The 12,429-nt window shown below is 38.1% G+C and overlaps 1 protein-coding gene across 1 annotated transcript; it reads right to left on the reverse strand.

Annotated features, from left to right (window-relative positions):
- Positions 1-6,299: 6,299 nt before the first annotated feature.
- LOC128778053 (zinc finger protein 519-like) lies at positions 6,300-8,188 on the reverse strand. Its single transcript, XM_053906311.1, has one exon. It carries the CDS (start codon positions 8,130-8,132, stop codon positions 7,353-7,355), a length of 780 nt encoding a protein of 259 aa, XP_053762286.1. The 5' UTR covers positions 8,133-8,188; the 3' UTR covers positions 6,300-7,352.
- Positions 8,189-12,429: the final 4,241 nt, after the last annotated feature.

Raw genomic sequence — 12,429 nt, forward strand, 5'->3', positions numbered from 1 at the left:
TTTTAAAAAACAACACATAGATACTCTATTATAAAAGGATCCTTCTATATAACTCTCATTTTAAACTGAGACTGTGCACTCAAGAAAAGCAGCATTTGAAGAAGTAGCATGTGTTATATGACATAAATTGTTCAGAAAATCCATTGTAGTCGATCATAAAATGCTCTAATAAAAATCTTATGAAAGGGGCCAGCTGGCTGATTCAGTTGGTTAAGCATCTGGCTCTTGATTTTGGTTCAGGTCATGATCTCACCATTCCTGGGATGGAGCCCCATGCTGAGCTCTGTGCTGACAGCATGGAGTCTGCTTGGGATTCTCTCTCTCCCGCTCTCTCTCTCTCTCTCTCTGCCTCTTCTGCTTTCTCTGTCTCAAAATAAATACTTAAAAATTTTGTATGATAAATATTTAAATGACATCAGAGAATGTGTTATTAAGAGCTACTCCTGTTTTTACACAGAATGGCAAGGCTGTTTATTCATTCCTTAGAAGCAACAACAATAACAAACATTTCTGAATAAAGAAACACCACGATTATTGCAAAATATGCTGAGAATCACAGCTATATAAAATAAACATTTAGGTATTAATCATACCACAATTCAGATACATTTTAAGGAAAGTGGATGAAAATCCTATGATTTTTGTCTCAAGGGAAATTTATATATATGAACAAAACATTTTAATAAATATGGGGACTTTCACTAATGATCAAACTCACTACTTTTAAAACACATGTACATTCAAGCATGTTCTGTCAGAACTTGAGAAATTAAAATCACAGCTGAATTTCACAGAAAACTAACCACAAAGTGAAAACATCTAGAACACAGTCACGCGAACTTAATATATGCAAGACAAAATTAGAAAATCATCATTGTTAAGAAATACAGTAACAATTGACATCTGTTATGGAGCAAAAATGAACTTAAAAAAAATGGCTTAGCATAGAGTTCCTCAGAAATATGCACAGATTTCCCCAGACCACCCCCCCCCCCAAAGCCATAGAAAAGCAGGCAGATCATGCAGGCCCCCACAGACTATGGAAAGCACTTTGGCCCTCACTGTCAATATGATGGAAGACCAGGGGAGCAGAAGGAGAATCCTTAGAAGACATAGGAAGATAGTGAGTGTTGGATAGGACTGTCCTTCTGTGACAGCAGGAGATATGAACTGAAGCTTCTGGAAAATTATTTCAAGTAGTGCTTCTCAATCCACATTTTAAGATTTGGTCTCCTGCGTGACCTTTGGACCTCACCTTGGTCATCTGCTTCATTCATTCCAACCTACCTGGATGTAAGGCTCCATTCTATTCACATCCCAGGATTCCTTCTCTGCTCCATGAGGTGATCAAATAGGGCTTAGACTCATCCTATATTGCAAGACTCATTTATTTTAAAAATAGTAGTATGAGTTTTGTTGGATTCTTTAATTTTCAATCCAGTATTGTCCTCATTAGAGAAGAGAGGACGTTGTAGAATTCTAGGAAATAGTTTCCCAAAATATTATTTGATGAATGAATGGAATAATTTTTATGACAGTTATAGGTTGTATAGGTTATATGAAGAATGGCAACAATAATCCTCTTCAAAAATTTACTAGTCACTGGATAACATCACAACAATTTTTGTAAGTTAATGCAAAAAATAAAAGAAAATTTTCTAAAACTAAACATATTGGGGCACCTAGGTGGTTCAATCAGTGAAATGTCTAACTCCTAATTTCAGCCCAGGTCATGATCCCCCAGTTTGTGAGTTCGAGCCCAGAGTCTGGCTCTACAGTGACAGCACTTCGAATTCTCTCTCTCTCTTCCACTCTCTCTGCTCCTCCCCCACTCACATGCTCTGTTTCTCTCTCAAAATAAATGAACTTAAAAAAAACCCCAAATATATTATTTTTCCTCTTTTATGACAGTATTTTGCCAACCAACCAATAAAGGCAAACTAGGTTTCAACCAAGGTTACCTGAACTAGAGTTTATCTAACATGACACACAGCTCTATGTACAGAGACTACCTTAAAGCAATGTTCTTTAGTGGCCCAGGGGAGGCTTCTCCAAGATGGGACACTTTGGTATGAAGAGTTTTTTGAGCAAAGGCATTTGACACCCTGTAGGCCCAAGAGAAGATTTTGCCCCTCCTTAACTGCAGAGAAGAATCAAAATTGGTTGTTGTTTTGTTTTTGTTTTTTTTTTTTTTTCTACACAGAATAAGTATTACCAGAGGCAATCTTATCTGAGTCGCCCACCTGTGTGAAAGGGCAAACATCTAATTACCAAACATCTGCTCTTATCACCCTGTGAAGGGCATTTCTCCACTGTAAAGTCCCAGACCTGCCTCCTTAGTTCAGGATGACATGTATACCTCCTTTTGCCTGATTATCTTTGGGATTTCCATGTCTGTGAGGGTATCTTCTACTTATGAAATTTAATTTGATCTTCTCCTGTTAATTTGTCTTATTCCAATTGGATTCTTAGTCCAGCTAGAAGGACCTTTAAGGGGAAAGAAATTCATATGCTCCCTGACACTATCTACACAAAATTGATCTAATGAAGCCAGCATTGATCTTGATGGTTCAGAAGAAACAGTGCACAGGTCATACTGCCTCTAGGCACAGATGTACCAGCCAAGGCACATGTAGCCTAGACTCAAGAGATTGGAATGCAACCCCACTAGCTTACATGTTATCAGCACTACCCTACTGACAGAACTACCAGATGCCCCTAATGAAACCTCTAACATAAAGAAGAAAGATATTTTTCTGATTGAAAGACTTTTGAGATGGAATACACCTCTGGGGTACCAGGTGAAGTATGACCAAAAGTTATTAAGTAACATCTGCTAACATGGCCTCACAGGTCTCCAATCAAGGGCATTCACTTTCTCGGTGATACTAAAACTGACCCAGTCCTTGAGCTCTCTGATCAATAGAAATCAACAATGAAACAAATTGGGAGTTTCATGCAAGGCTTCACTGGGCTGCATGCTTGAGAATGAAGAACAAAACACCAAGGAAAGGAAAGTGTCCTCTGGCATACCCCCTAAATTAGAGATCAGGGAATTCATCATGGCATACCCTAGTTTGGTCATCTTTACCAGTGTTCACAGTAAGCATCCTCCCTCTGAATTCCTGCAACACAAACTACTAAAGAGGCATAGAGTTTTAGGTTGGTTCCCCCCCTCCCCCTTATCCAGGGAGTCAAAAAATGCTGGATTTCATGGTTGAGGAGAGCTGAATCTAGTCTCTGCTCTATCTCATCAGAATACTGTTGAACCCAATTTTCTCCTTAAAAACCTTAATTTGCAAGCCATTGAGGAGTTCAAGTCTTTGGAGCATTAGCTCCTCCTTCTCCTGGGTGGGTCCATACAAATAGCTTAAATTGGTTTACTGAAAAAGCTCAATGTATGATTTTATGGTTTGCTGCACATGGTAGACAAACTCTCATTTGCTTTGGTTACTATTTTGGTGAGCACAGCGGGAACCTAGTCCCATGTAGATGTTCTATACATGATTCATTGGCCCCTGGCCAGTGGGGGCATCTCAAAGATTTCAGCCAGCAGCTGCCAAGAGTGCTTATTTTGGGGAGAGTATTGACACACTGACCGCTGACCAGACCTTGTTAGTCAATGGCACTATCATTTTTTTTTCTGAGATCTACTATATTTTTTCTTTTCTTTTATTGCAGATTCACCTTACCCCACAAAATTACACCATTTCTATTATTTCTGATGAGCTAAGGACAATAGAAGTGCTCAATTTCACCTTATTGTAACAAGGCAATGAAAGGCTGAATTGTAACTAGATGTTTTTTATTTTAACGTAACATGGGACTCATGGCATGATTTTAACGCTCACATGGCTTCAATGAAGACCCCTAGACATACTCAATTTGTATACGTATACATCCTCCTCCAGACAGCCATCTATTCACCTAAACAAATTAAATGGGGTATATATTTTGACTGCAACTTAGAAGCTTTTAAAGAAAACAGTGACAAGATAGTTACCATGCAAAAAATAAAAAAGGAGCCTTCTGAAATAGTGACAAAAACTGAGCTTAAATGTACCAACCCCAGGGTGTCTGGGTGGCTCAGTCAGTTAAGTGTCTGACTTCAGTGCAGGTTATATAATTTGGCAGTTCGTATGTTCAAGCCCCATAGAGCCGTCGGACTCTATGCTGACAGCTCAGAACCTGGAGCCTGCTTCGGATTCTGTGTCTTCCTCTCTCCCTTCCCCTCCCCTGATCATGTTGTCTCTCTCTCAAAAATAAACATTAAAAAAATTTTTTTTTAATCAACCCTTGTAGAAGTATTTCCTACTTCTCAACCATCTTTTTATACTTGAAATGGGATGCCAGAAAATGAGGTATTAAAATCAAATCCTCTGTCAGAAAACAAGAATTCTTGTCCCCTCAAAGGTCATTCTGGATGGACTAAGAATCAAATTGACATGACAGAGATTAACAGGAGAAAATAAAATTTAATAGGTAGACATACAAGGAATTCACATAGATGGGGACATTCCAAAGACTGTCAGGCAAGATGAGGTACAAATATCATCCTGAACTAAGGAAAATGGTGTAGGTGCCTAGAACTCCTAAGGAAATGAATGGACTTCACAGGACAGTAAGAGCAGCTATTAGGTAATTAGATGTTTGCCCTGACTTACAGATGGGTCACTGAGATAAACTTTGCCTCTGTTAATAATTGTTCTTCTGGGAAAGACTTCCAATTTCAGATTCTTCCGTGTGGTTAAAGGAGGGAGAAGTTTTCCTCTTGAGGCTGCAGTTTCAGGTATTTTCAGCTGAAATTATCCACAGGCCAAACTGGCACATTATGGGGGTGGGGTGGGAACGTCTGTCCAAATCCCCTTCCATTCTGTCATCTGAAACTTCCTTGGGAGTTTCACGTATTAAAAGTTACCAGGTTTCATGTCACTGATCCAGCATTTTAGTCCAGTTTATGATGAATAGCATTTAAGTCTAATATCCACAAAGATGTTTCACTGAAACATTTTTTACTATAATCACCCTCATTTTTACCAAACATAGCCAAATTTCATTGCAAAAAAAGTCTAGTTTAGGAGAAAAACACTTGGCCTGGTTATTTACATAAGTGCAGCAAGAATAGAGGTTTGACTTAAAGACTCTTTTTTTTCCCCTATTTAACAGAATTTAATATATTTCTACATTTGCAAAATAGGAGAAAATTGGAATATCACTAGACTTTTAACAGTGAAACTTTTTGCCAAAAGAAAGTGGAACAACATATTTAGGTCACATCCTCACCAACATCTGTTGTTGCCTGAGTTGTTTTTAATGTCAGCCATTCTGACAGGTGTAAAGTGGTATCTCATTGTGGTTTTGATTTGTATTTCCTGAGGATAAGTGATGTTGAGCATTTTTTCATGTGTTGGTTGCCCATCTGGTTGTCTTCTTTGGAGGAGTGTCTGTTCATGTCTTTTGCCCATTTCTTCACTGGATTACTTGTTTTTTGGGTGTTTAGTTTGATAAGTTCTTTATAGATTTTGCGTACTAACACTTTATCTGATGTCATTGGCAAATATCTTCTCCCATTTCATTGGTTGCCTTTTAATTCTGCTGATGGTTTCCTTTGCTGTGCCAAAGCTGTTTATTTTGATGAAGTCTCATTTTTGCTTTTGTTTCCCTTGCTTCTGGAGACATGCTGAATAAGAAGTTGCTGCAGTGACTTAAAGACTCTTTAAAACCAGTTGTGCCAGGGCTTTTCACAATGAATCTCTAGATTTAATTTTAATAGCATTTCAAGCCCAGAAGCCAAGCCAAATACTTACCATCAGACTTTGGCTACAATACCTATAGTTGAAGTCCCCAAATGTCCTGAGGTTCCTGCACCTGTTAAGAAATGATCTTCTTGGGGCACCTGGGTGGCTCAGTTGGTTGAGCATCCGACTTCAGCTCAAGTCACAATCTCACAGTTCGTGAGTTCGAGCCCCTGCATTGGGCTCTGTGCTGACAACTCAGAGCCTGGAGCCTGCTTCAGATTCTGTGTGTGTCTCTCTCTCTGCCCCATCCCCACTCATGCTCTGTCTCTTTGTCTTAAAAATAAATAAAACATTTTAAAAAATTAAAAAAAAAAGAAATTATCTTCTTGGGGAGCCTCGGTGGCTCAGTCGGTTAAGCATCTGACTTCAGCTCAGGTCATAATCTCATGGTTCGTGAGTTCGAGCCTCGCATCAGGCTCTGTGCTGACAGCTCGGAACCTGGACCTTGCTTTGGATTCTGTGTGTCCCTCTCTCTCTCTGACCCACCCTACTGTGCTCTATCTCTCTGTCTCTCAAAAATGAATAAACGTTTAAAAAAGTATATTAAAAACAAAAGAAATGATCTTCTTTACTCAACTCACAAGGCTGCTGAAAACTCTGTCAGCAAGGTACTAAGCTGATAATTCCAAGGGGGCTTTATTGGCTCCATAAAGTCAATCTCAATTCCTTATAGCTGTCTCTTCATATCTGAGTCTATGGAGCTCTTTCTCAGTGCTGACATTCTACACTGATTCTTGATTTCAGCTCAGGCTAGTATCCCAGTGTCATGGGAACTAGCCCTGAATCAGGCTGTTTGCTGAGCAGACTTGAGAGTCTCTCTCTCTCTACCTCTGTCCCTTTCTCATGCTCATGCTCTCCTTCCCTCTCTCTATCAAAAGGAAAAGAAAATTTAAAAAAAAAAAAAAAAAGAAGTTCACTCACATTCTTTAAAATTGTAAGGTTTGACCCAGTATGAATTCTGTGATTAGGAGTAAACATTGAACAGTGATTAAGGGTTTTCCCACATTCTTCACATTGATAAAGATTCTTTCAAGTATGAAATTTGTGATGTTGAGTGTGACTGCCTGTTAAAGGCCTTGCCACATTTTTTAGATTTCTAAAATTTCTGTCTAGCATGAATTCTGTGATGTCGAGTAAGCATTGACTGCTGGTTGAAGGCTTTACCACATTCTTTACATTCATAAGGTTTTTCTCCAGAATGAATTCTATGATGTCTAATGAGGCTTGTGAGCTGGTTAAAGGCCTTGCTACATTCTTTACATTTGTGAAGTTTTTCTTCAGTATGAATTCTGTGATGATGATGAAGCCTTGAGGCCCAGTTAAAGGCTTTCCCACATTCTTTGCATATGTGAAGTTTCTCTCCAGTATGGATTCTCCTATGTCCATATAGTGATGAGCCATACTTAAAGGTTTTACCACATTCTTCACATTTATAAGGTTTCACTCTAGTATGCATTCGCTGATGTTGAGATAGTCTTGAGTGCCAGTCAAAGGTTTTGCCACATTTCTTACAAATGTACCTTTTCTCTCTAGTACCTATTATCTTATGTATATTTAGTCCTGATGATTAAACATGCTCCCAGGTTTATCGCTTCTGTATGATTTTTTTCCCATATGAATTCTCTGATGATCATCAATATTGGAGAACTGGTTAAAAGCTCTCCCACATATATTATAAGGATTCTCTCCCATATGTGTACTCTTATGTATAATAAGTTTTGAACTTTGATAAAAGACTTCCCCACATTTGTTACATTCATAATGGTCCTTTGGAAAATGAGTCCTCAGATGTTTATTAACATCTGAGCCTTGGTTAAATTTTTTCTCAGATTCACTGCATTCAGTAATTCTGCCTCCATTAAAAACGCTGTGGTTTTGTTGTAAGGTCAACTGCTCAAAGGAGGCCCTCTCAAGTTGATGCCACTTGGCACTTTTTTCTTCATTTTTAAATCTCTGATTTTCAGGAATATTTGACTGAAAGGTCAATCCAATCCTCTTTTTAGAAGGGTTCAAATAATTATTTTCAGCATGGACTAGATAACTTCCCAGAGTTTTCAAATTTTCTTTCCGTGAATATGTATCCTTAAGTATTTTATTTGAGTCTTTGCTTACAGAAACGCACTGCTTTGCAGAAGTAGCAGACTTAAACATGGATGTTTTCCAAACTGCTTTATGTTCCTCACCATTTTGGGCAGTGAGATTCTTATTATGGGCAGTTGTCTCCATTTGGGTATGTACTTCAGGAAATCTTTGCTGCCCTTCACTCTCCCCATCACTGTCCCAGTCTGTAATTAAGGGTAAATTCTCAAGGGTACTAAGTTGATATCTACCCATTGACACATTTTGGAAAGAAGCTTCTATGTGTGGCTTTGGCAGGAATCTCTGGGCACCATATGAAGATACAGCTGAAAGATATCAAATAAGAGAAAAGTAAAATCATTCCACTTACTACTCTCAGATGAATATTCTGAAAACTTCTAATATACAATCAGAGGATGTAATCAGATGGCTGAGAAGGAAATGTCACTACATCATTCCTCTATGAACACATAAACTTGCCTAAGAGATAACTCTGTAATATTGTCATGCTGTAGCACAAATCACTTTCCTATACCTCAAAAAATTAGAAGTACCATGTGAGCCCAAAATTAGCAGAAGGAAGAAAATTTAAACATAAAACCAAACTCAACAAAATAGGATACAGCAAAAATAGGAAAGTATCAACAATAGGAAGAATTGGTTTCAGAAAAGGTCAACAATGGAGTGCCTGCGTGGCTCAGCCAGTTAAGCATTCGACTTCGGCTCAGGTCATGATCTCGTCGTCTGTGGGTTCAAGCCCTGTGTCAGGCTCTGTGCTGCCTGCTTCAGATTCTGTGTGTCTCTCTCTCTATCTCTGATCCTCCCTTGCTCACACTATGTCTCTCTCTGTCCTCAACAATAAATAAACGTTAAAAAAAATTAAAAACAAAACAAAACAGTATCTGTTAAACAAGCATCACCCGGTTATCAAAGTCACAGAAAGAGACTACAAGTAAACAAGAAGACAAACTACTACCTGTGAGGAATATTCATGCAACATCCACAATAAAACAAAGCAAACTGAATCAAAAGCACATTTTATCATTTTACAGCATAATCAACTGGGAATTCTTCCTGGAATTCAAAGGTGTTTCAACCTATGGCAAGCTATCAGTTTAAGACTGCACATTAACAGATTAAAGATAAAAAATAACACGATTATATTAATTGATGCATAACAGGAATGAGAGCTTTTGGACACCATTTCATGATTGCAAACACTCATTAAAATACAAAGAAACCACCACAAATCTAAAAGACGGTACATGTGCATGAAAAGCTGAAATCTAACATATTCAATAGTAAAAGAATGAAAACTTCTCCTGTATGATCAGAAACAAGGTATGGAAGCACCTTCACCACCTTCCATTCAACACAGTACTGGATAGTCTAGCCAGAACAATTAAAGTATACCTGGCATACAAAGTTACATTGGTTCAGGTGTACAACATAGTGATTTGACAACTCTATAGGTTCTACTGTGCTCACCACAAGTGTAGCTACCACCTGTCACCATATAATGCTATTATAATAGCACTGAATGCATTCCCAAAGCTGTATCTTTTACCCTAAGATGTATTCATTCCACAACTGGAAGCCTGTCCTTCCCATTCCCCTTTACCCATTTTACCCATGCTCCCTTCCCAGTTCACTCCAATAACCAGCACTTTGTTCTTTGTATTTATGGGTCTGTTTCTGCTTTTGTCGTGTTTTTTTTTCTTCCACTTACAACAATGTGGATAGATGTAGGAGGTATTATGGTAAGTGAAATAAGACAAAGAAAGACATATAACCGTATGCTCTCATTTATAGGTGCAATCTAGAAAACAAAACAAATGAACAAATAAAACCAGAAACATACTCATAAATATCTATTTTGTTTTGAAAAAAGTCCATGGATAATCTCAAGAATTATAAAAACTCCAAAATTCCACACATTTACAATGTAACAATTTGGCCTGTAACAATTTTCCAATGTTGGCAGAAAACAAGAGACTCCTAAATCAAACTCAAAAAATTTATGCCTTATGACACAGCTAACACCATAAACTTCTTCACACAAATTTCACTTGTTAGCCCCAACTCCCAGGCCCAACTCCCAATTCATACAGGTAAATCCTGCCTACATAGATGGTTTGTGTAACATCTGTGAGACCTTGACCATAGGAAACCTCAATATCTTTAAAAAAATGTTTTTAATGCTTACTTATTTTTCAGAGAGACTGAGAGACAGAGCACAAGTAGGGGAGGGGCAGAGAGAGAGGGTGACACAGAATCTGAAGCAGGCTCCAGGCTCTGAGCTGTCAAGACAGAGCCCGACGTGGGGGCCCGTACTCCCAAACCATGAGATCATGACTTGAGCCCAAGTCAGATGCCCAATGACTAAGCCACCTAGGCATCCCAGGAAACCCCAATATCCTAAAGCAACACCTAGCACATCTGCCCAAACTTTTGCCATAGAAGACAACATCTGTTTTCATGTGCAATAAATAAATATGTCCTCTACCCCATGGACAAGATAATATCACTACATTCCAATGCTTTCTATACACAAACATTAGTGGAAAGACGTTTAAGAAAAAAAAAAAAAAAAAAAAAAAAAAAAAACTTACAATGCTCTATCTATAACACATGGAGAAACTGAAATAATTAAAAAATTGTCTCCCAACAATATCCACCACTCTGACCGTGGTTTGACTCCTGCCTAATTTTCTCATGTGTACACCACCTCATCAAACACTCATTAATCTGATATAGGATCTGGGATAAAATCTATTCAACTTATGTCATGAAACATTTTCCAATGCTATGATTGGCAGGATACAATGCAGAAGAATCCAGTGACTTGTAACGCTCACTTCTCCAATGTTTCTGTGAGTCATTGCATTCAACCAGGTAAAGAAATCCCAATACTCATGAGAGTCTACCTTAAATTTCAGTAGTGGACTTTCTAAGGGAGATGGGTGAAGAAACAACTAAACTATGCAAAATCATACGATTTACATGAATCTGATAAGGTGAGGGGATTTTGTACTCCTTACCCAGGCAAGGCAGGTCCTGGATACCATGAAATCATGGTTTATTATAAGAAAAGGGCTGAGAGTTGAGAAACACATAGGAATTAGGGAAGAGGTGTTTACCAACCATCAACAGGGAATATTTAAAGGAGCAACATAGATATAAAAGATGAAGGAGATTGTGTAAAATGAAACAAAGGTGGTCACAAGGACAAAAATACTTTGGGCTGCCCTGAACTCAGTTGAAGAGCTGGAACAAACATTGATGGAAGAAACACTGATGGAAGAAAGCACTGTTTGTGCCTCTACTGGATGAAAATCAAGGAAATGTTGGTCTAGATCATAAGCTGACAGCATAATTTCAAGGAATAATAACAATGCTGTATGTAGGAATATATCATTTTGTTCTGATATCCACAACAGTGGGTTGTTTTCCACAACAGTGGGGAAACTCAAAATGGGTTTCCCTTCATGATGTTTTTGCTGCTCATTTGGCAATGACATATAGAGGAAAAATTTTAAAAACTCAGTGTACCTGGAAGCTTTTACTTTAAGCTCCAATCAATGTCCATAGGGCTAATCTTAACAGTCTAGAAGACACCCAATACAAACATTATAACACAACGGACACACCGCTGGCAGGAAAAGATGGAGAGAAATCACAGTACAAATGTGCTCCAAGATGGTGGTGATGTTAATCCATGTCAAGAAATGACTTGTGCGGGGCGCCTATGTGTGGCTCAGTCAGTTAAGTGTCCGATTTCAGCTCAGGTCATGATCTCAACACTCATGAGTTCGAGCCCCCCATCAGGCTCTATATTGACAGTTCAGATCCTGGAGCCTATTTCAGATTCTATGTCTCCCTCTCTCACTCTGCCCCTCCCCTGCTTGCACTTTTTCTCTCTCTCTCTCAAAAATAAATAAACTTAAAATAATTTAAAAACATAAAAAAGAAATAAAAGAAATGACTTGTGCAAGCAGAAGGAAAAAAGCACAATACAGCATTTTCAGAATATGTTTCAATTTGTTAGCCATGTTGTGAAAAAAAGAAAAAGAATAAAAAACATCAGTCACTACACAAACCACATAACTCATTGATTTTTAATACATTTCTCACCAAAATTGTAAAGATAATTAATGATGCTTTTAGAAAAACACAAAGGATTCTATCTATGTGGTCTTGGTATAAGAGAAGATTTCTAAAAACAATAAAAAACACTAACCATAATGGGTAAAGTGACAAATTAGATATATTAAAATTAAGAACTTCTTTGTACTACAAGCTCAAGAGCTAGAAATAGGCACGAGAGAGGAGACAATGGAGTCATTCTCAGCATATATACGGAACTACAAAGCCTGAAGAAAAAGATATCACAACAGAACAAAATGGTCACAATAACTAACTAGACATTTTGAAAAGGCGATTACCCAAATTAATGCCTAACTCCATAGTAACACGAAGTAACAACAACAGCAAAGCAAATAAAACCATGACTTGGTCATTATCACATACCAACCAGAAGCTTAATGTGAAG

The sequence above is a fragment of the Panthera pardus genome, unplaced genomic scaffold (genome assembly GCF_024362965.1).
Source record: "Panthera pardus isolate Hobbes unplaced genomic scaffold, ASM2436296v1 HiC_scaffold_18, whole genome shotgun sequence".
In the NCBI taxonomy this organism is placed as follows: domain Eukaryota; kingdom Metazoa; phylum Chordata; class Mammalia; order Carnivora; family Felidae; genus Panthera; species Panthera pardus.